Raw genomic sequence first — 21,638 nt, 5'->3', positions numbered from 1 at the left:
CAATGATCAAAACCTAGCTCCATCTACTCAACCTATCAGGAGAATGAGAGCAAAACATCAACTTACTCGTTTTGAAAGACTTAACAGACACGTGGTTATGGACCGTTTTTTTGCTGAATTAGCAGCTTTTAATGAATTACTACCACAGGTGTTCACAGACTCCATTATTTTTCGGTAATTTTAAGGGAATTGTTCCTATGGGGGAAAAATCTTTCATTCCAAATACAATTACTGAGAGCAAAACCTCTTCCAATGGAAGGAGAAGCAACAGTTTTTATTGTTAAATTTTCAGTTCACAGATTATTTCAAAGGTTCTTAAGTTCCCACATTCTTCCTAAGAAATCCCATCCACAGTGGGCCCAATTCTGATTCTCAAACGAGCTCTGGGAAAACGTATTTTATCAAAGAAGAAACCTAAGGAACATTCTTCATTCTGATCTTTCACAAGCTTTGCAGCAGCTTTCTTACAAACGTCCTGCCAAGTAGAGAATTTTACAACATCACGGACATGATTTACTTGTTCTCATCACATAACGGCGACTCAATACCTCACCACATAACAGCTTAGATATAAACGGGGTGTTTTTACATCAAGCTGCTGCTTCTTACTACATGTCAATGAAAACTTCAGGTCAATGTGGCATGAAAGCAAACTCTGTTCTAGTCTTAATGACCGTATGTTAACTGCTGGGTAGGGAAAATGCCAACTGTGACGAAGGCATCCACGCTAACTCCCTCAACGTGCTCAGTGCCGCGTGATCCCGCTACTAAGTTTTCACGCGTGAAGGTCTTCCTTTTGTGTAACGAAGGCCTGGTCTGTCAGTGGAAGAGCTTCTGAACTCCATCACTGATCTTCTGAGTCCGTGTCAGATCTGGAAATACTGAGGCAACAGCACTGGCGAAATCGTGGGTAAGACACCGAAGCGTGCTCTGGCCTGACTCATGATGGAGTACCATCTCAGGCGAAAACAATTCCGTAGAAGTCCTGATTTCAACCCACTTACTAGTTTCTGCATCAGCGTCACAATCACAGACCCCCAATTCTTAACTGGCACGTACCGTCACGTCCACATGGCGATCTACGGTTGCCAAAGCACTAGACAGCGGTCCTCAGAAACGTCTGGCTTTGTAAGATCCGAGCCAAAAACATTTATTTCACGGTAGGTTTCAGCGCCAACTCCTATCGTGGGGGGTTGTGCCTAACGATCTTCACATCAGTGAGAGCGTTCACTATAACGTGTAAACTCATTACACGAACCAAGAACAAGCTTCTAATACATACATCTTTATCACACACATAATTTGTCCATGTTTTAACGACAATGCCACAAGTACTTGACGTTTACTCCAATGATGCCACTATAAGAGAATATTACATGGAAAAGGATATGAAAACCAGATATAAGCTCTAAAGGGCGAAACTTCAGTTATAAAATGGGGCAGAGGCTGAGAAATCACTACTTATCCACAGCAATTATAAATCAAGAGATGACGGAGGGTCAACCGTTATAGGTCCAAATCTAGTAATGAATTCATTTCACAGATTAAAAAAAAAAAAAAAGCAACAACAGAATGTATGATATTATACACGGCAAACCTATAGCACAAAATTGGGTGGGCTTATTTAGTATGAAGAGGAGTAATCTAGAATTATAATACCCCATAAGGTTCCACGTTAGGCCAGCTTAACAAGACGTATTTTCCAAAGTAACTTAACCATAAATAAAGTTGTCTGGATGTACACGACACACATACGCACATGGCCTCTAGTGAAATGCCGCCTGAAGTGTAGCATTTTCACACACGAACAGAGCTATACAATATGATACAGGGTTCTACTGCTAATTACACCAGCAATCTTACAAAATCACACCTTTCAAGAGTCTTTCCTGATGAACATTTGAAAATCAATACTATAATTCATCTACTGAAATAATTTCCCTTAAAAAAAAAAAAAACATTCGAAACGACAAGAGCTGACAAGTCGTATTATATTTCACTATCGAGATTGCTGCAGCTCATAGAACAACGTAAATCGCATGGCTTTTGGACAGCTTAGAGGGAAAAAAAAAAGCATCAAAATTTAGGTGCCCCCGAGTTCTCGTGCCTCAGTCATTGTTTACTTCCGTGCCATCCGTGTGATGTGGCCCTTGAGGTTTCTCCACAGCATTCTCTGAAAGTATTACGACGCTTTGCAGACGATGAGTCAACAGTATGCTAAATACTCAGTAATAAAAGAAAACACAGAAGGTAAATGTGTTCTTCCAAACGTCAGAATACTGCAGGCTCCCGCGAGCTGGCAAAAGTTCCCAACCTTCACGCGGCTTCACGCTTTGCAGGATAAGGCCTCCTTACGCAAAGAGCGATTGAGAACATTTGCTCCCCACACCCAGAGCCATTCAGGCATATACTGTGCAAAAAGGAACTAAAAATAAAAGAGAAAAAGGTTAGAAGGTTAGAATGCAAAGCACAGACACTTCGATGTCAGTATATGACTTAATGCAACAAATACCACCAATCAAATTAAATACGAAAAAAAGAAAAAGCCCTTAGGTGCTCTCGTACCAAACGCCTAGCTTTGTACACGAACCTGTGCTAGACTCCGTGGGAATGCAAGTACACTCACCACCCGCCACCCCCCCCGACCCCCGCCAATGAGGCTGGACAGACGTACATGCAGGAAGGAGTACGAGCCCATCTTTACTTAACACGAGATGAATAGGGTGGTCATTTGGTTGAGAAGGACACGACCACTACAGGAACGAAAGGCAGTTGAAACGGATAAATGCATCGGTGACTAGTACTGTGTGGGAAAAGGTTTGAGGGGCAGGATGGGGCGAAATGCAACAGGAGAACTGAGTCAAAAACACCGGGACCGTGGGACAGACCTGAGCTGTGAGGGCGACGGCCTGGGCACCCCGGGGGAGAATCCTACCGATGCCGCTCTGTCCCGGGGACTCCCACCCCCGCCATTTTGCCACCCAAGGGGATATAACGCGATGTCCAGAAACGTTCCTGGTTGTCACAACTGGGGTGCCAGTGCTACTGGCATCCAGTGGGTAGAGGCCAGGGATGCCCAGGACAGCCCCACAACAAGGGATTACCCAACGCCGAATGCCACCCGTGCCAAGGTGGACAAAAACCCCGCGCTACGCCGACAAGTTCGTCCAGGACTGCGCTGAGCGGAAGTTCTACTAGTACGGTAGGGAAGGAGATGAATGGGAGGCCTGGCTGGCTCGGCTGGTAGAGCACAGGACACTTGGCCCCTGAAGAAGGGAAAAGAAAAGGAAAAGGAAGACAGAGAGAGGAGCAGACGGCTGGCAAGTGCTAAAATTCTAGCCTTGAACAGAACTAAAATAACAGAGGTCACCCCAGACCCGGGGTACCTGTACAACTGTGGGGAGGCCACAATGAACAGGAGGGGGGCCCAGTATCATGACCTGTGGGACGACAGTCGTGGAGCCACGGATGTCCACTGCAGGTTCCAGAGAAGCACCAGCCCCCCGCCTCACAGACAGGAGCCCAGCATCCGGCCAGGAGCCACGGGAAACTTTCTGGGGACGCAACTAAGGTCTCTCTGGACCTCTTTGCAAAGCAGGATTTTGGGGGGGAAATACCTGGATCCTCCTCCCAGGAGCTGCTGCTCTAAAGCAAAAGGTTCTAAATCCAAGGAGATCCAGGAAGTCAGCTCCAGGAAGTCCAAGAGGACGCCGGGAGTAGGGACGCACTCAGACACACAGGAGCCTGGGGCAGACTCCAGAAGTGGAGCCCCTCTTCCAAGTACAGCAGTGCCCCTGCCGTCCCGGGTCTGCTTTCCATGGTTTCAGTTATCCACGGTCAAGGTCAATGTCAAGTGTGGTCCAGAAGCAGACGATCTCCTGACTTTTCACCCTGTTAACAGCAGCCTAATGCTACGTCACTCACCTCACTCCCTCTCATCACAGAGGCACACAACAACAACAAGAAGGCTGCGAACCGAACAGCAAGGTATTTTCGGAGAGACCGCATTCGTACGTCATCACGAGAAGGGCGAGTGCAGGACAATAAGGTATTTTGAGAGACAGAGAGAGACACCAGGGTCACGTGACTTTTATTACAGTGTTGTTATAACTGTTCTATTTCATCACTATTGTTGTGAATCTCTTACTGTGCCTAATTTATCAATTAAATTTTATCGTAAGTACGGACATACAGGAAAAGACATCGTCTCTACAGGGCTCGGCACCATCTCTGGCTTCAGGCCCCCTCTGGTAAGGGTGGACTACGATGCGTTTTTGCAGTATGTATCCAGTGAAGGAGGGATGAATACCTAAGAATCTTCGTTTTTTGTTTTTTTTTTTTTTCAACGTTTTTTATTTATTTTTGGGACAGAGAGAGACAGAGCATGAATGGGGGAGGGGCAGAGAGAGAGGGAGACACAGAATCGGAAACAGTCTCCAGGCTCCGAGCCGTCAGCCCAGAGCCCGACGTGGGGCCCGAACTCACGGACCGGGAGATCGTGACCTGGCTGAAGTCGGATGCTTAACCGACTGCGCCACCCAGGCGCCCCAAGAATCTTCGTTTTTAATTTCCACCCCTGACCACTGTCTACCGCAAGGGGACCAGCATCGGGGTGCACTGTGCCACCGTCCTGACGTGCTGCATGTGGAGACGTCACGGGCCCACCATCTCCAACTTATCCGAGCGGGGTCCTAGCACCCTGGGAAGCAGCGTGGAAAGACCTTGGTGGAAAGAGCTACGGGAAGAGGAAAGAACTTCATCCCCTGTGCCCCTGTGTACTGACAGATTAGAAACTAAAGGGGCAACCCATCTACTTGTTTACAAGGGGAGTGAGTGTGAGTGTGTCTGGGGGGGCGGGGAAGGAGGGAAGGGAGGGTTGGGTCTCGGGCTCTGGAAGGCTCTGTGCATGTTCAGACCCTGACCCACTGTCTAGGTCAAGGAAAGGAGCTGCTTTTCTCCTGGGACAAAAGCCAACAGTAACCGATCCGGACGCAGTGTAGTCCCCGCAGGGACTGCTGTTCAGTAAGACGTGGGGACCCGGAGCCGGAGGAGAAACTCAATAGCAAATGGGCGTGTTCGGCTGGTTGCAAATCTGCATCAGCAATGAAAACGCCGATGCCGTGTTCCTCAGAGACCGGCGCGGGTGGGGCCTGGGTAAGAACTGGGAAGAGCCAAGGTGGAAAAGAGCCCAAAGAACCTGGGCTGGATCCTCGCGCCAGAGTTATTCCAAAGGAAGAAACACAGCAGCACCGAGGCCGTGCGGTGCGCAGTCCCCTTCCCGGCCGGCAACCGGCACAGGAACTTGGGCTGGGCAAGGGGGGCCGCGACCTCTGACACGGCTGCCGGCCTGCCTCCCCTGGCCCCTCACCACATCTCGAGATGCAATTCCAGGGACTCCTCACCGCCCCCCAGCTCCCCTCTCCTCTAAACGCCACGTCTTCTTTTTCCAATAGCCAGGCACGCGTGAACAAATACACCCACCGTGGAGAGAAATTCCGAGCAGAGAGAGCCCAGATGCCCCACCCCGCCTGCCGGTCCCCGTGGCTCGGTCAGCGGACCACCAGGAGCACAGCCCCCGGGCTCCTAAGCAAGACCCTTTCTGGTCAACTTGTCGAGTTAATGGCTTTTCCAGCCTAACACATACCAGAGTGTCTCTGGCCTTCACGTCAAGACCCACAGACAGAAAGCTATCAGCTTTTCCGTCGGCCTCGCTCTGTGGTCCGAAGCGGACAATACCGCCTGGTGCCGCTTCTGCGAATGAGAAGTGCTCCCGAATCAACGCTGAACGCTAGTTAGCAATTAAAGGAAAGGCACCGGACTCCTTTCTAGCTGTTTTAAGTCCAAATCGTTTTTTTTCTATTTTTTTGCTCGCAAATCATTAAGACAACCAGTGTAACGCAGGGAAGAGGCAATCGTTCAACTCCATGGACGGCAAGAACGCAGAAAAGGTGCGGCCGCGAGCGAACGCGGCTTCTGTGTCGGACGGTGTTCTGCGGACACCCGCGAGGGCTGGGGCCCAGGGAAGGAGTGAGGATACTCCCCCCACCGCTCCCGACCTCTGTGCAAGCGCATCAGAAAGAGCCTTTTTTATACACTTAGCAGCCATCGCTGAATACACTGCATTCTCAGTAAAGGGTGGTGACATGACTCCAGAGGCTGTCCCGGGAGCGGGTCCCACAAGCGTCACTCACCCGCACGCAGCACCCCCCCACCCCCCCCACCCCATACCTCCTCACTCTCCGAGTCCCTCACAGGAGCCACCAGACAGCAGCCCCTCCTCGCCTCCAAGGCCTCCTCGCCTTCCTCACTGTCCCCAGTCCCACGTCACCTCTCCTCCACCGCGCTCTCGGTCCTGCCCTCGCTTCCGGCACCACGCCTTCTCTCCCATCTGTAGGCCACTCTTCTCCACACAGCCCTTCCCCCCAGCACTCACGAACAGCCACATCTCTGCTGCCATAAACGGACTGACAAATACACCCCCCTCCTCGGGCCCAATCCACCTGCCGCCGCATCTGTGGCGCGTGCGTTTTCCGTGTCCCTCCCCGCCGCTCACGGCAACCCACGGCTCTCAGAAAGATCCCGAAACTGCCTTCCCTCGACGTCATCAAGGATTTCCAAGATTCTAAACCCAACACGGTGTATCTACTCTTGCTCCATTCGAAATGTGGAAAACTAACCGAGACAAACAGCACAGGTAACGTTTCATACGGTTGGTACGTGGGGCACATCCAACTTCACCCAGTCAATTCCTCAAGCACTAAAAATTGACAGAGGAAGGAAATCTTAACAAAATTTGATCTTTGCGGCCCGAGAAAACCGTATTCGGAAGAGATGATGATTAGAAAGAAAAATCACAGCGTCTAAAGCTATCCGAGAATCCGACTATGGACAAAACGGTGATTAACGATCAAATCTTTGTTGTAAAATTGAAAACAAAAAAAGTGGGGCACCTGGGTGGCTTAGCTGGATAAGTGTCCGACTCCTGATTTTGGCTCAGGTCATGATCTCTCTGTCATGAGACTGAGCCCGACGTCAGGCTTTGCACTGAGCACGGAGTCTGCTTAAGATTCCCTCTACCCCTGCCCCTCCCTGCTCACGTTTGCAGGCTCACTCGTGCTCTCCCTTTCTCTCAAAAAAAAAATAAAAGAATTTTAAAAAGAAGAAAAAAGTGATAATGCTGAGAATAATTTGAGTAAAATAGAAACGAAAACAGACAAACATGTAAAGTTTTAACAGCTGTGTACAAAAAGCTACTCTAGGAATTAACAGATTTTCTGGGCAGAAAAATATACATTCTCAAGAAGAGTTCATCAACGTGAACTAATTATCATGAAAATGTGGGTGCTTTATAAATGCAGCCAAAACATCTGCCACGGCTAAGCCCCATCCCGTCCTTGATAGGTCTTCATTTTTCACATAACTTCAACGTTCGCTGGCCTCGAAAACTACTGTTTTGCCTTTCTCTGCTTTTCTCCAGGAATGAAGGGCCTGGAAACAACCACGTAAGTAAAACTCCTTTTTATTCAAGAAAATTTTCGCCGAATCTTTTGATAAAGGTAAAAATTGTTGATTTACTTACCTAAGAATTTGGTGATGACAAATTCAACGATCTTTACGCACAGTCTCAAAAATATCTGCTTGGCAACCAAGAAACTACGTATCAAAGAGCAACCATTCTAAACTAGGGCGCGCCTACCAATTCCGCCACAATCTGCTCTAACAAATCACGAGCTCTCTGCCGAATACTTGGAACCCAATTTTCAAATATCCAAGTTACTCCTTCAACTACCAAAGACCCACACCTCTGTCACGCCTGAACAGGAAACTCAACGGTAGAGTCTGTGCTTCTCGAACAAATGAGTTCCAGAATACGCCGGGGCATTAGCTGGCTCGATGGTTCTGTGAGATACAGACCGACCTTGGTTTCGCGTTCGTGGGCTACACTGCCGATTTAGAGGCACCCTCTCAATCATTACTAGAATCTGTTTGACTTTGAAATCCCCACGTAAATACTTAGTATTGTTACACTGCTACCATCTCCCTATACGAAAGCAGCGTTATCTCATCTCTTAGGGATCACACAGATGAAACTATTCGATGTTCTTGATAAAATAGTAACTTCACAAAAGGGAATTTAGTGACTTAACCAGAACCACTAAGAGTGTCAGGTTTAAGAATCAGAATTTGCAATTCTCACGTTTCCGCGGTAGGCCTCAATCAGATTGCCAGGTATCATCTAGAAAGGTTCAGGATGCGTTAACCTAATTACAAGAGCCGAGCGCATACTGTTACCTGGATAGAATGGGACCAGTAGCCTGTGGTCCTTTTCGAAATGCCAAGGGTAGAAACAGCATGGTGTGCGTATACTTTGGGCGAAGGCACCAACCACGGGCACTTGTGCAGAAAGCTGCCGGGTGCGGTCGTGTTGGTAGCCACGTAGAACGGGATTAGACTCTGAACGAAGATTCCTTTAGAAGCATACTCGTACTGCAGGGCTCTGCTGAAGTGGTCTAAATAAGCCTGTTAAAACGGAGCAGGGGTCAAGACTTCATTCGGGGGGAAGGTGGAAGAAAATTCAGGAGAGAAAAAAGGCTTCTCATTACCATTTCAGGAAAAAAATACAGTCAACGCGAGCTGCCGACAAAGAGCTCAGCAAAGCGGACCAAACCACGTAATAAAGGTCCTACTGCCTTCCGATGCCATTTTCCAATCGGGAAGACATTACCTTAGAAGCAGAAAACGCAGCCAGCTGGGGTGTAGGCTTGCAGCAGGAGCCAGAAGAGATGGTGACAACAGCGCCCTTCTTTCTCTCCACCATTCCCGGTAACACTATGTGGACCATCAAACTGGCCGCGGCAATGTTTACGTTTATGATATCCCAGAGTTTGTCCTCGGAGACCTGAGTAAAATACTGGGGGTAGGGATAAAACACGCCCACGTTATTCACCAAGATGCCGATGTCTCTGTCTTTCAAGGCTTCTCGAATCGGGTCGTAGATCTCCCGGCCGCTGCTGAAGTCCGCCACTATGATATCGGTCTCCACATTGTAGGTGTCAGCGATGTCCTTAGCCAGCATCTGCAACTTGTCTTGGTTGCGACTAATCAGGATGATGTTGAGACCACGGCTCGCTAGCTCTTCTGCATAGGCTCTCCCGATCCCGTCCGTGGCACCTGCAACCCAAGTCACAGCACGTGAGCACGATCGTCTCGGGTGCAACCTTCACAGGGAACCTTAAATACCCCATTTCCGGGGTTAGGCAGAGAAGGGTTCACACTGGAAATAAACCCCAGAAGGGCGATTTCACGTCCGCCAAGCTGACTGTGAAACACGGCAGAGAATGGTTTTCAAGCTTATATCTGGCTTGAACGAGTGCTGGGAGGTACTTTCCTGGGAAACTGATAAATGAAAACGAAATTTAACTTAAGGGAAGCATTTCTGAAAGTGGTGACAGTTTCTAAGGACAATTTCAGAACAGGGCCAAAGGAAAAGCAAGAGGTAGGAAGGTGGGCTGGGGCAGGCCCGGGCACAGGAGAGCAGAAGGAGAGGCAGACGTCACAGGACAATCCTTCCGCGAGGAGGGCAGTAAGAAAATGTGAACGTGATCACAACGGAACTACGTTCCCGTGAAAACTTCCCACAGAATTCAGTAACTCCTCGAGCAAGGCATCCGCCTTAAAACACAAACAGAAAAGCTTATACTGTTACCATTAGAACGTTTCTTACCACTCACGACTGCCCATCTTCCGTACTGCTTGATCAGATCTGCTCTGCTCACCAGGCGTGGGATGAAATGCAGTCTGATCAGGCTGTAAAAGTCACAGACGACGGTGATGCTTTTTCGGGCTGTATACCAGGCTCCAACCAAGGCCAGAGCTTCCATGTAGCAATTGCAGGACCTGGCGATCTCCCGATACAAGAGGTAGAAGCTGTCTACGGCAGCCATGGCAGCCTGCGGGGGAGGGGGGGGGAAGGGGGGAGGGGAGGGAGAGAGGCGTGCTTTGCTTAGTTAAGTTAAAGGAACACACAGAGTCTGAATGAAGACAGACATCTAAGGACACGAGAGCTTGACAATTATGCATTCAACTAACAGTAATGTCTCAAACGCATGTAACCCATGGATCCAATCCATTTATAATCTCATTAACATCTGCAGCTCATAAAGTCCTTTTCTTCTAAAGAGATTAGTCAACATAACTACCAAGAGCTATCAAATTCCTACAAAAATTCAGGCACTGTGCTACATGTTGTGGATACAGAGATAAACACAATATGCTCTGCGCCCTAAAAAAGCTCCTCGCCCAGCACAGTGACAGACAGACTTTTAATTCATGTAACAGCTGAGAGGTGTGTTTACTTCCCTGCTTTCTTCAAATCGAGCCAGTGCAGAGGCCCACCACCCACGCCGAGACAGAGTAGAAGAAACAGAGGCAGTATTAAGACACTGCCTTGGCCAAAAAGAGCTTACAATCCATTTGAGACAAAACTGAGCTGTAATACACGTTCACATAAATGATATCGTGAATAAGTAATATACAAAACATATATTTTTATCAAACAGGTGCTCCCCACACCCGAGGAACTGGTTTTCTTTTTTGTTTTTTAGATTTCTTTTTTAACATTTATTTTTGAGAGAGGAACAGAGCACGAGTGGGAGAGGGGCAGAGAAAGGGAAACACAGAATCCAAAGCACAGCTGTCAGCACAGAACCCGACGTGGGGCTTGAGGTCACGACGTGAGCCGAAGCCAGACGCTTAACCAACTGAGCCACCAGGCGCCCCAGAACTGGCTTTCTTAAGTGACAACAGAGCAGGACGCCTCTGTCTTACTGAGGTCACCGGGGCACCAATACCTTTGCCCTGCTCCCTACGGCCGAACAAGAGTCCAACACAACTCACTCTTGTAAGTACCCACGCAGCAAGCATTTACAAAGCCCTTACTATGTTCCAGGTACCATGACACACGCTACGGATTCACAGAGGAGTTCATTAATTGTACCCAAGAAAAGAGAAGGCCATTTAACAAAACAATTCTTTCGTTCTTTCTTTCTTTAATTTTTTTAATGTTTCCTTTTGAGAGAGAGAGAGACAGAGCATGAGTGAGGAAGGGGCGGAGAGAGAGGAAGACACAGAATCCGAAGCAGGCTCCAGGCTCCGAGCTGTCAGCACAGAGCCAGACGTGGGGCTCAAACTCACGAACCGTGAGATCGTGGCCTGAGCTGAAGTCAGAGCTCTGAGCTCTGTCAGGGCGACAGTGCTACCCAGGCGCCCCTAAAGAACAATTCTAAATGCCATACGAACTGGTCTGTGTGTGCCCGTGATGAGAAATGACCCTGCCAAGACAGACAAAAGTCAGGCACTACCAAGGCTGATGAACTTGGTCCCAGACCAGGCTTGGGGACCGCTGACGCCAGATCCAACCGTGTGCTGTCTGCAACGGACAAGATATCAAAGAGATCACAAGAGACTGCAACTAAATTAACAGGAACTCATACGCACAAACACAAGGACACAGCATTTATTACATAAAAGACAAATGACTTTAATCCAAAATATACTGAACATTTCTGGGAATGGGCCCTCTTTAGAAGGCCCATTAAAATAGGAAAAAAAAAAAAAAAAAAAGATTCCTGAAACTAAGAAAATCCCCCCAAAAAAGCATCAAAAATAGGCATAAGCTTAAGGAGGAACGAGCGAATTCCCTCCCACTCCACTGCAATGTAATTTGAGCTCAATCAAGTTCTGCAGAGTGAAAACGAGCTACGCAGGAGAAAACCAATTAGCCACGGCAACAGCACACATTATAGGAGTGACAGCATACTGTGATAAAAGGCACACAGAATAACACAAAGCCTGCTGAATACAGATAGGTACGTGTTGAATACATATAAACTGATACAGATGTGAATGTGTAATCAGAACTACAAACCAACAAAGTCACAAAGAAATAGGAGAGAAAACTGAGGAGACGATTGGGCAGTGGGGTTCCCAAAGGCCCCACCACACGGATGGTCTCTCAAGCAGCGAGCCATGCACAGCCACCAGATCACTAATGAAGCTGCTCTGGCCTTAAAGGAATGTTTTCCCCAAATAACACAGAAAATGCTGAAGTTGGCCCATCTCATCTCCTACTGGTAAAGCCATATACCGGAGTTCTGTTCACAGAAACGTACCTCCTTCGACAAGAATGCCAAAATCGACCGTGAAGAGGAAACACTGTAAGTTTCATTAACTACACAAACCAAATACTTCATAACGTGAGAACAACTAAACGCTCCTTTGGGGTAGTTTTTCTTCATGAACTACCCGGGCCGAGATTTCCTAAAATAGGAAGTATCGAGAGCAACAAAGTTTGGCCGCAAGAGGTCCTTCCTGTCCCGATCAATCTGCCACACAGAAGGCCACAAGCCTCTGGAGTGACTTCCAAATCCTCCGAAATGCATTCAGCGTCGGGACCGTCGGTCCCAAGTGTGTCCACTCTTCCCCCGCTGCCCACGAATGCCCCTCTGAGGTTCCAGACGCTAGAGCCGAGGCAGTGTCGTGTCACTCTCTCCCAGGGTCCCTGCTCAGCATCTCACTACACAGCCCAGTCCCGGCTGAGGCAGGTGGCTGACGGGACACGCCCCTGACCTGATGTGCTACCAAGGTGCCCACGATGGCCGCGACCGCTCAAGAGTGCACGATTCTAACCAAGCGACCCAACCAGTCATTTCTTCCAAGAACGTAAAGACGAGATACCACGTTCCACCGTCATCTGTGGAAGTTCCTGGCATGATTTTTCAACAGTGTACAAGTGCCTTCTTTCCTAAGTAACCAAATGCTAACCCACGAGGAAAACAAACGCAAAAAATAAGACTTGTATATACTGCTACTTTTCCATCAAAACGCAATAAAATTAGGAATAACAAAACTACACCAAAAAAATCCAGATTCTTGGAATACTACATCTCTCCTCCCAATATAGGTGGGTGTACGTGTAAGATACTAAAACAACGTGAAAATTTAAATCTTACGGTTCAAGATCCAGGGGGTTATCAGCAAAGCAAGAGTTGGGCGGAACTAACTGCACGGAGGGCACGTAGGAGGTTCCAGCTAGAGAGGAGAAGGGCAAGTGTGACTCCTCGAACGGCCTCGTACCAATGGGAAACCGTGTAAGGGGACGTCCTCCTGCCTCAAACTCAGACACAATGTCTCCCAAGAATTTGAACATTTGTAAAGAAAAGCTCTAGCTACAGGTGTCTGACCACAAAGGAGACTCACAACTTTCTGCCGAGGCCATTACCTACCTTGGTGTCCTCTCACCTCCCAGCTGCCAGCTCTGGCTCTTCAGGAATATTCCGCTCTGCCCCCTTAAGGCCGACCTGTGAACAAAAACCAACGTGAAATAAAGTGCTTCCTTGTGCCCTCACAGCTCAGCTGGGAAAACCTTATATAAACCTAAGATCAAGGTGTTTAAAAAGTAAGAAAAGACGTGAATTCCTCGGCCATGAGTCCCAGTGCAGGCAGCAAAGCACTCCCTCACCCCGGAGGACGGCAGACACCCACCTGTCCGCGGAGACGCCCTGCTGGGACGTCCCCGCCTCCCCCGGACCTTGTGTCCTAAGGAACATTTTGCAAAGCGGACATAAACCAGCTCTGCGAGCCGGGACACACGGCACTCTGCAGACACGCCGGGAGCTCAGCACACAGCCCGGGAGCAGGCGGGTCCGGGAGGGTGAGGGGACTGGCCATCCTGTCTCCGTGGTGTCCGCCTGGCCTTCCTGGGGCCCCCAACTGTCCCCTCCCCACAATCCACCTTCCTCCACGCCACCTGTGCGGGCCCGGCCCCTCTAGTCCACGTTCCTGGAGACTCAGGCTGCCCACCTGCGCCCAGGCACGCGGCACCCGTGTGGCCGTGGCGGAGGTGGCGGGAGGAAGTGGCCTGAGGCATGTGGAGCTGCCCCTTCTGGCCTGGGAGCGGGGCAGGTGCTTCAAGAACAAGCAGAGCAAAGCCACCTCTGCGACACCTTTCCCCTCCTTGCGCCCTGGACATGGTCCCAAACCATTTTGTTTTTGAAGACCCCCTTGCAGGCTGAATTCCTCCAGAGCTGAGAGCAAACCTTATTCCTCTCTGTTCTTCCAGCACCTTCCACAGCCGTGGCCCACAGCAGGAGCTCAGCAGCCGGCTGCTACATTAAGCCGCACTACCCGGTCTCCAGCTCACCTCTCAGCCTCCACGCTTTCTTGTGCCCCCGCGTGGGAGGGGACCACCACGCAAACTTCCCCGACCCCCTGCAGAGACACTCCGTGTGCAAAACCCACCAAGGACCTCCTGCTCAGGGGCAGCAGAAAGACGCAGCAACTCCAGAGGCGAAGTGGCAGCACCAGCTTCCAGGGCCTCGGACCCGGCACGGTCTGGCTTCCCGGCTCTACCATCAGACTCCCCTCCGCCGTCCTATCACGCGGCTACCGTGACGGAATTTCACATCACAGTTCCACCACAGGCAAAGACCTTAAACGTGCGCTGTCTTTGCTACATTTTTTTTTTTAATCACAGAGAATCAGAGGGCTGACACGTTCTAGGCCTGGTCTACAGCCTTGAGGGACAGAAGTGCAATGTCATCGTTCTCCAGATACAGCTCAACATGGAGAGAGCTAACTCACACCCACCAAACTCACAGAAGACCGACAAATTCAAATACCAATTTCTTTGTGAATAATAAACAATACCTCCCAAAAGTCTAAACACGCATAGTCACTGGTCTGTAGGCAAGTCTACCAGAAAACCCAACTACTCAAACAGCAATGATCACCTAAGTGTCAAACACTGACGACCCTTCACAGTTAAGCCCCTGCCGCCCCTGCGTACAAGGGATTCACCGAAAGATAAAACAGAGCGATCCGGTGCCATGTGGCGAGGGCCCTGTCGAAGAGGGTAGAAGGCCCTCCTGGGCGGAGGGGAGGAGGCAAGGGCACGGCACTGCAAGAGGTCCAGCCTGCCAGGAAATGGTGACAAGTTCTCCAGGCCTACGTCACAGGATGTCCACCAAGGGGTGGAAAGGGGGCTGGGGAGGGAAGGCTGGATTGTGAAAGGCCCTCGTGCCAAACAGAAGCGTGTGGACTTACTAAGCTCCTTATGGCAAAGTGGGGGACTGATGGGGTTTGTTGTGAAAGGCGGTTGGCAGCAGAGGGAGGCGGCTGTGGTGATGCAGGCAGGAGGTGTGGGGCCCTGAGCCCTGGTCCTTCCAGATGGGGACAGGCAAGGCTGAATTGAGAGCTCACGGCTTTATGACCGACTCCCGCTGCTTCTCAGACACATCACATGTCTCTACACATTCGCTCACACCCGGATGGACAATAAATGGAAAATAACAGGAGATCAGACGTTCCTGACACCCTCTTCTCAACCTCCTCCCCCACCCTTCAGTAAGTAGTACATGAGGGAAGATAATGTCTTTCTAATGAAGGAAGAAATTAAGACTTCCCCCAAAGCCATTAGCTTCCAGGAAACCTCATGGAAACCCAGGTTTAAAGGAGCTTATTACACATTTAAGTCTAGAAGCCTACCAAGATATGCATGATATTGAGCTGCATTTAACTTGCTTTGAGGGTGTGACTAGTTAATTTTCCCGCAGGTAGGTATCAGCCTGAAACTTGGAAAAACCCATTTGGAAAGCAACACTATAACGGTCAAATGATCAGCTTTACACAGTCTGCTTGTAAAAAATGTTACGAAGCTTTGTTTTCTGGCCTCTACAGAAAACTAAATCATCAGTGAACAAAATGGGAGAAAAACAGGTGAGGAAAAGTCGGAACTGTCCCCCAAACAGGAAGGCATTTTCTACTTCTTCAAGGCAACGGTTCCAGGACTAATTCATCAAACACATAAAAAGTCTCTTAGGTAATCTATGAACTTTGGGCGATTATGATGTTCAGTGTAGGTTCAGCCTTGATTTAAGAAAAAAAAAAGGGTGCTGGCACCTGGGAGGCTCAGTCAGTTAAGCATCCAAGTCTCAATTTCAGCTCGGCACATGATCTCACGATTCATGAGTTCCAGCCCCGCATCAGGCTCTGCGCTGACAGGGCGGTTCCTGCTTGGGATTCTCTCTCCCTCTCTCTCCGCCCTTCTCCTGTTTGTGCTCTGTCTCTCTCAAAAATGAATAAATAAACATTAAAAAAAAAAAGGTACCATTCTGGTGAGTGATGTTAACAATGGGGCAGTCTCAAGGGGAACCTGGGGGGCTCAGTCGGTTAAGCATCTGACTTTGGCTCAGGTCATGATCTTGTGGTTCATGAGTTCGAGCCCCCACATCGGGCTCTGTGCTGACAGCTCAGAGCCTGGAGCCTGCTTCGGATCCTGTGTCTCCGTCCCTCCCCTCTCTGCCCCTCATGCCCTGTCTCTCTCTCTCTCTCTCTCTCTCTCTCAATAGTGAATACACACACACACACACACCAAAAAACAACGGGGCAGTCTCTGTGTGGGTGGGAGCAGGGAGTATATGGCAATAACTGTACCTTTCTCTCACATTTACTCTAAACCTAAAACTGCTCCCCAAAAAAGTCCTAAAACAAACCTTGTTAAAAAAAAACACCTCTAAAGGGAATATTGCAAACATAAAAGTATCATGGGAAAATTATGGTCAAAATTGCAAAGAGTAGGGTGGCTGGGTGGTTCACTCGGTGAAGCATCTAACTCTTGATCTCAGCTCAGGTTTCGAATTTAGGGTTGTGAGTTTAAGCCCCACATTGGGCTCCACTCTGGGCATGGAGCCTGCTTCAAAAAGAAAAAAAACCTGCACGGAGCAAAGTCACCTCTGCAAAGCACTGCTGTGGCCAGTAACATCCTCCTGACCCAGAGTTAAGCTGCTGTGACTTAGCAGCGAAGAGGACAGGCAAACCTCCCACAAAAACCTCCGGGAAGGAAGAGCTCGGAGAGAGAAGTCTTGGCTGCAACACCGCCACCACCACGTCACCTAAACGAACGAGGCCCGGGGGAACATCAGGCGGGCTGGCCACGTTTCCCCGGACAATGAAGCAAGCATGACGGGGAAAGACGGCTAACTCGCCACCAAACAAAGGCAGCGTGGCGGGCTGAATAACGACCCTCGGAGATGTCCACATCCTGATCCTCAAGCCTCATGAATACATCACCTTACGTGGCAAAGAGGACTTGGAGGATGGAATGAAGTTAAGGACCTCGAGGCGAGATGATCCCGGATGATCCGGGCGGGCCCACTGTGCTCACGCGTGTCCTTACAGGAGGGAGGCAGGAGGTGAGAGTCGGAGCAGACGCGATCAAGAAGCGGAGGTCAAGGAGACAGCGAGCGGGATTTAAAGACACTAGGCCGCTGGCTTTGACGACGGGGAGAGGGGTTACCTCGAGAAGGCAGCACCTCAAGCACCTGCCAAAGGCAGGAAACAGATTCTCCCCAGAGCCTCCAGGAGTGACAGAGCCCTGCTGACACCCTCACGTCAGCCCAGTGAGACGGACTTCAGACCTCTGACCTCAGAAGCATGAATGAATCTGCACTGTTTTAAACCACTATGTTTGCGGTAATCTGTTACAGCAGCAATGGGAAATTAAGATGGATGGATAGATGGAAGGAAGGATAGATAGACCATCAAGTCTAGTTTCGAGGACAGTAAAGAGACAAGTTGCAAATCCTGCACGTCCCTTAAAGCACAACCTTCTAGTGTACGCAGGATCAGGAAAAGAGCCTCCGAGATTCCTACGATCTTCCCCTGAGAGGGGTAGACGCGAGGCCGTGTCCCCCCCCCCCCCCCCCCCCCGTCCTCGTCCACAGCCGGCACTGCCCAGCTTTTCTGTAAAGCTCCAGGGCTGTGGACTTTATTTTCATTAACCGCGTTTCATAGGAATGTTACTTCTCTCACAGAGTCTGTATCTGTCTTGCTCTCTGCACTCAAATCCGGTCCGTCCTCCCAAGACCAGCTCAAGTCCCCGGTTCAATGCCAGCACTCACGGACAACACCGAGGACACACCAGGCCTGGGATGAAGGGGAGCCCCGTGCCACTTCCTTCCCCTTCCCAGGCCACTGTACCAAGCCATCCCCCACCCCCCGCCCCGGCCCCGAGTTCCTGTCTTGCCCACATAGCCCTTACCACACCACCCTGCATTAACCGTTTCCTTCATCCCTTGGTTCCCCAACTAGAGCACAGACCTCCGGAGGGCAGATGGGTCTAAAAAACTAATCTTTCTATAGCTTGAAAAACTGAAAAATACACACATTTCAAAACCCATTATGCATAGTTCAGAGAATAACAAGACAGCCACGCGGTCACCGTCCTTCACAAGTAAAACCAGTCTTAGAAGCCCCCCACTTCTTCCCTGATCATATCCCCTTCCGCCACCCTGGGGGAAACCACTCTCCTGAATTCTGACATCACCATTCCCTTGCCCTTTAAAAAAAAAATAAAATAAAATAGTTGTACTTTTACCCCAGCAGGGATTCTGAAAGAGAGCGTTCAGTTTTGTCTGGTTTTGAACTTTATATGAAGGAATCACAGCGTGTGTATTCTTTGGTGACTTTCTGCTTTCACTCAACGTTGTTCTCGAGACTCACACGTACCCCGGGAGCTGGAGGTCAGACTTTTCACTGCTGCACCCTACACACAAACACACAGCACAGACACGCCACGGCCCGTACACCCATTCTACCGCTGATGTGCATTTGGGTTGGGCTTTCGGCTTGACAATTACGAAGAGAGCTGCCAGGAGCATTCTCGTGCGCATCCCCCGAGCACGCGCCCAAGAGTCCCTCGAAGGGGTGTGCCCGAGTCAGGCTGCTGGGGCCACAGGGCACCCGCGCACACGTTCAACCAGGCACTGCCCAAGCGGCTTGGTCTATCTGGCCAATCCCCACGCCCATCAGGGAGCGCCCCTCCCCAATGGTTGGCACCGTAGGCTCCCGCCCACAGGGTGGCTGTGAAACGGGAGCTATGGTTTTAATTTACGTTTCCTGATTACTAATAAGCTTGACTGCATCCTTTGATGCTTCTGTGCTGTTTGGGGCTCTTCATCTGTGAAGCGCCTGTTCCTGGCTTTTGCCCTTACTTCTACCGTGCTGTCTTCCTTTTCACTCTATATTCTAGACACCGCTTCTCGGGATGTTTTGTCTCTTTACGGTGCTTTTGACGAACTGAATGTCTTGATTTCAATGTAGTCAAATTTATCAATCTGCCTCCTGTATGGTTTGTGCTGTGTTATCCTCCAGTTCAGAAACCCCTCTCGGCCCCGAGACATAAACAAATTTCCCCGTACTATTTTCACAAACGTTCCATGCCACTTTGCTTTTCAGATTTACGTCTTTAATTCTCCTGCAGCTCGGTGATGGTGTGAGGCTGGGATCACACCCATCTTTAAAATTCCTCCTCAGCACCTAGCATGATGCTGCATATACAATATCTCTGTAACAAATAGATCAAATACTGCTTTGTGTTCACAGCTCGGATTTCACTCTTGAGGAGAAAAAAAAAAAAAAAACGTAAGAAGCTTCTCAACCTCTGGGTCAGCACTTTGACCAAGTTATTATTGGCGTAGCATGACTTTTTGGAATTTCCTTATTCCCTTTGCCAATTCGGAGGCTACGGCTAACCTGAATTCACGGGAAGCTCAGTGGAAAGAGCAGAACATGGGAGTCCTCGTCCAAGATCCAACAGTCCTGGGTTTTGGGTCTCCATTTGTGCAACAGGAATTAAAACAACAGTGGCACCCACTCCTAGGCATACACCCCAGACAACTTACACTCACACAGAAGCTTGTACAGCATATTCCCAGCAGCGCTATTCACAATAGCTACAACGTGGAAACAACCATCAACAGATGAACGGATCAACAAAACGTGGCCAATCCACATGGTGGGGTATTCGCAATAAAAAGAACGAAGTACGATGCACCCTGCTACTCAAACCCTGAAAACACTCTGCTCGGTACAAGAAGCCAGACACAAAAGGCTACAAATCATACGAATCAATCCACAGGAACTGTCCAGATAAGGCAAATCAGAGACAGAAAGTAGATGGTCAGGGCTGCCAGGGCACAGGGGCAGTGGGAATGGGAAGTGACTGCTAACGGGGTAGGATTTTTTTTTTTTTTCTGGGATGATGGGAATGTTCTGGAATTAAAAAGTGGTGATGGCTGGAGAGAGTGAATATGCCGCTACGAAGAACATTTTGAAATGGCTAAAACCTTAAATGGTGAATTTTCTGTAATATGAATTTTATGTCAATTTTTAACATGCACTAAAAAAATGCCGATTTGTTGAACACCACGCTACTGGAATATTCCTGTAGTGACTAAAACCACAGACGCTGAAAATAGACTTCCTGGAGTCGGATCCTAAGAGCTGTGTCTTGGGTGAAGGTGAAATTATTTCACCTCTGGGCTTTCCTTACATCACCTGTAAACACCGACATAATAGTTCCTGCCTGAGATCACAAGAATTAAAGGACCTCATACTTACAAAGCACTTAGAACAGTGCCTGAACTTAAGTGCTCACTAAATGTTAGCTATTAGCAGCTATAACTCGATGTGCAACGTTAGCTACGGGCTATCTGTAGTGGCCGGGGAATTAGAACCAAGAGCTGGCTCAAAGCAGAAGTGTCCCCTAAGGACTTTAGCCCTGACACCTCACTGTTTTCTCACCAACGTTAGGAGGAAGAGTTATCATCACCCCCCCCCCCCAGTTTACAGATGGGGAAACTGAGGCTGAGAGAGGTTAAAGTGACATACCCAGGACCTCACGGGAATTCGAATCAAGGTCTAACAAAATCCAGAGCCCTGGCTGGCCGCCCCACTGGGAGACACCCCCCCCCCCCGGCGGGAATCTGGCTGGCATCACCGCGGGGGCTGCAGGTCTTGGGGTGGCTGGGCTGCACGCTCCTCTGAACCAGGGACCAGGACCCTTCCGCTCCGGCACCTGGCGGCGCCCAGCACACCCGAGCAAACCACCGCGCTTGGGGAAGCGGCGGTGGCCTTTCTTCAGGCGCTCCCTTAATCTCAATTACTCCTAATTCAGAACAAAGAGGACAACAAATCCCACTCCAAGTCCTTCAGACATGAGAATAAAGGAGCGCGCACAAAGGGGTGACTCTCGGAGCCTCGCGGGGAGCCCCGGGCTAGGGTCTGGGGCCAGAGGGGCCGAGCTGGGATGGGTGGGGCGCGAGACCTTCGGGGTCCCTGGGGAGGGGGCGGGCCCAGAACGGGGGTCCCCCGGGGTGCAACGCCGGGATGGGAGTTGGGAAGGGGCGCCGCGGGGCTGAAGGAATGAGTCTGGAAGGAAGGGTGCCGAGGCGGGGGTCGTAGGGAACGAAGAGACGAAGGGGTCCGAGGGTCCGGGATGCCGACGGCGCCGAGGGGCACCGGTCCCGGGGGGCGTGGCGGGGCTCACAGGGAGGGACAGGCCGAGGGGGACGAAGCGGGCTCGGGGCCCGGGGCCGGGCGCGGGGGGCGGAGCGGGGGGAGGGGACGCGGTACCTGCAGAGGCGGCGCAGTCTCCGAGTCGGTCCCGCCAGAGCCGCGAGGCCGCCGCCCCCGTCACCACCGCCACCGCCGCCGCCGCCCCGCTCAACGCCGCCGCAGCTGCCGCGGGCCGCGCCCCACGTGACACGCGCCCGCGCCGGGGGCGGAGCCGTTGCGGGGCC

The 21,638-nt window shown here is 50.2% G+C and overlaps 1 protein-coding gene across 1 annotated transcript; it reads right to left on the bottom strand.

Moving 5' to 3' along the window:
• Positions 1–247: 247 nt before the first annotated feature.
• Positions 248–21,608, bottom strand: HSDL1 (hydroxysteroid dehydrogenase like 1). The gene is made up of 6 exons (XM_047837106.1): positions 21,472–21,608; positions 13,284–13,358; positions 9,725–9,950; positions 8,726–9,171; positions 8,293–8,520; positions 248–2,425 (listed from the first exon to the last, which is right to left on the bottom strand). Exons 3-6 carry the CDS (start codon positions 9,942–9,944, stop codon positions 2,327–2,329), a joined length of 993 nt encoding a protein of 330 aa, XP_047693062.1. The 5' UTR covers positions 9,945–9,950; positions 13,284–13,358; positions 21,472–21,608; the 3' UTR covers positions 248–2,326.
• Positions 21,609–21,638: the final 30 nt, after the last annotated feature.

The sequence above is a fragment of the Prionailurus viverrinus genome, chromosome E2 (assembly GCF_022837055.1).
Source record: "Prionailurus viverrinus isolate Anna chromosome E2, UM_Priviv_1.0, whole genome shotgun sequence".
NCBI lineage: Eukaryota > Metazoa > Chordata > Mammalia > Carnivora > Felidae > Prionailurus > Prionailurus viverrinus.
This window is presented reverse-complemented; position numbering and strand designations above follow the sequence as displayed.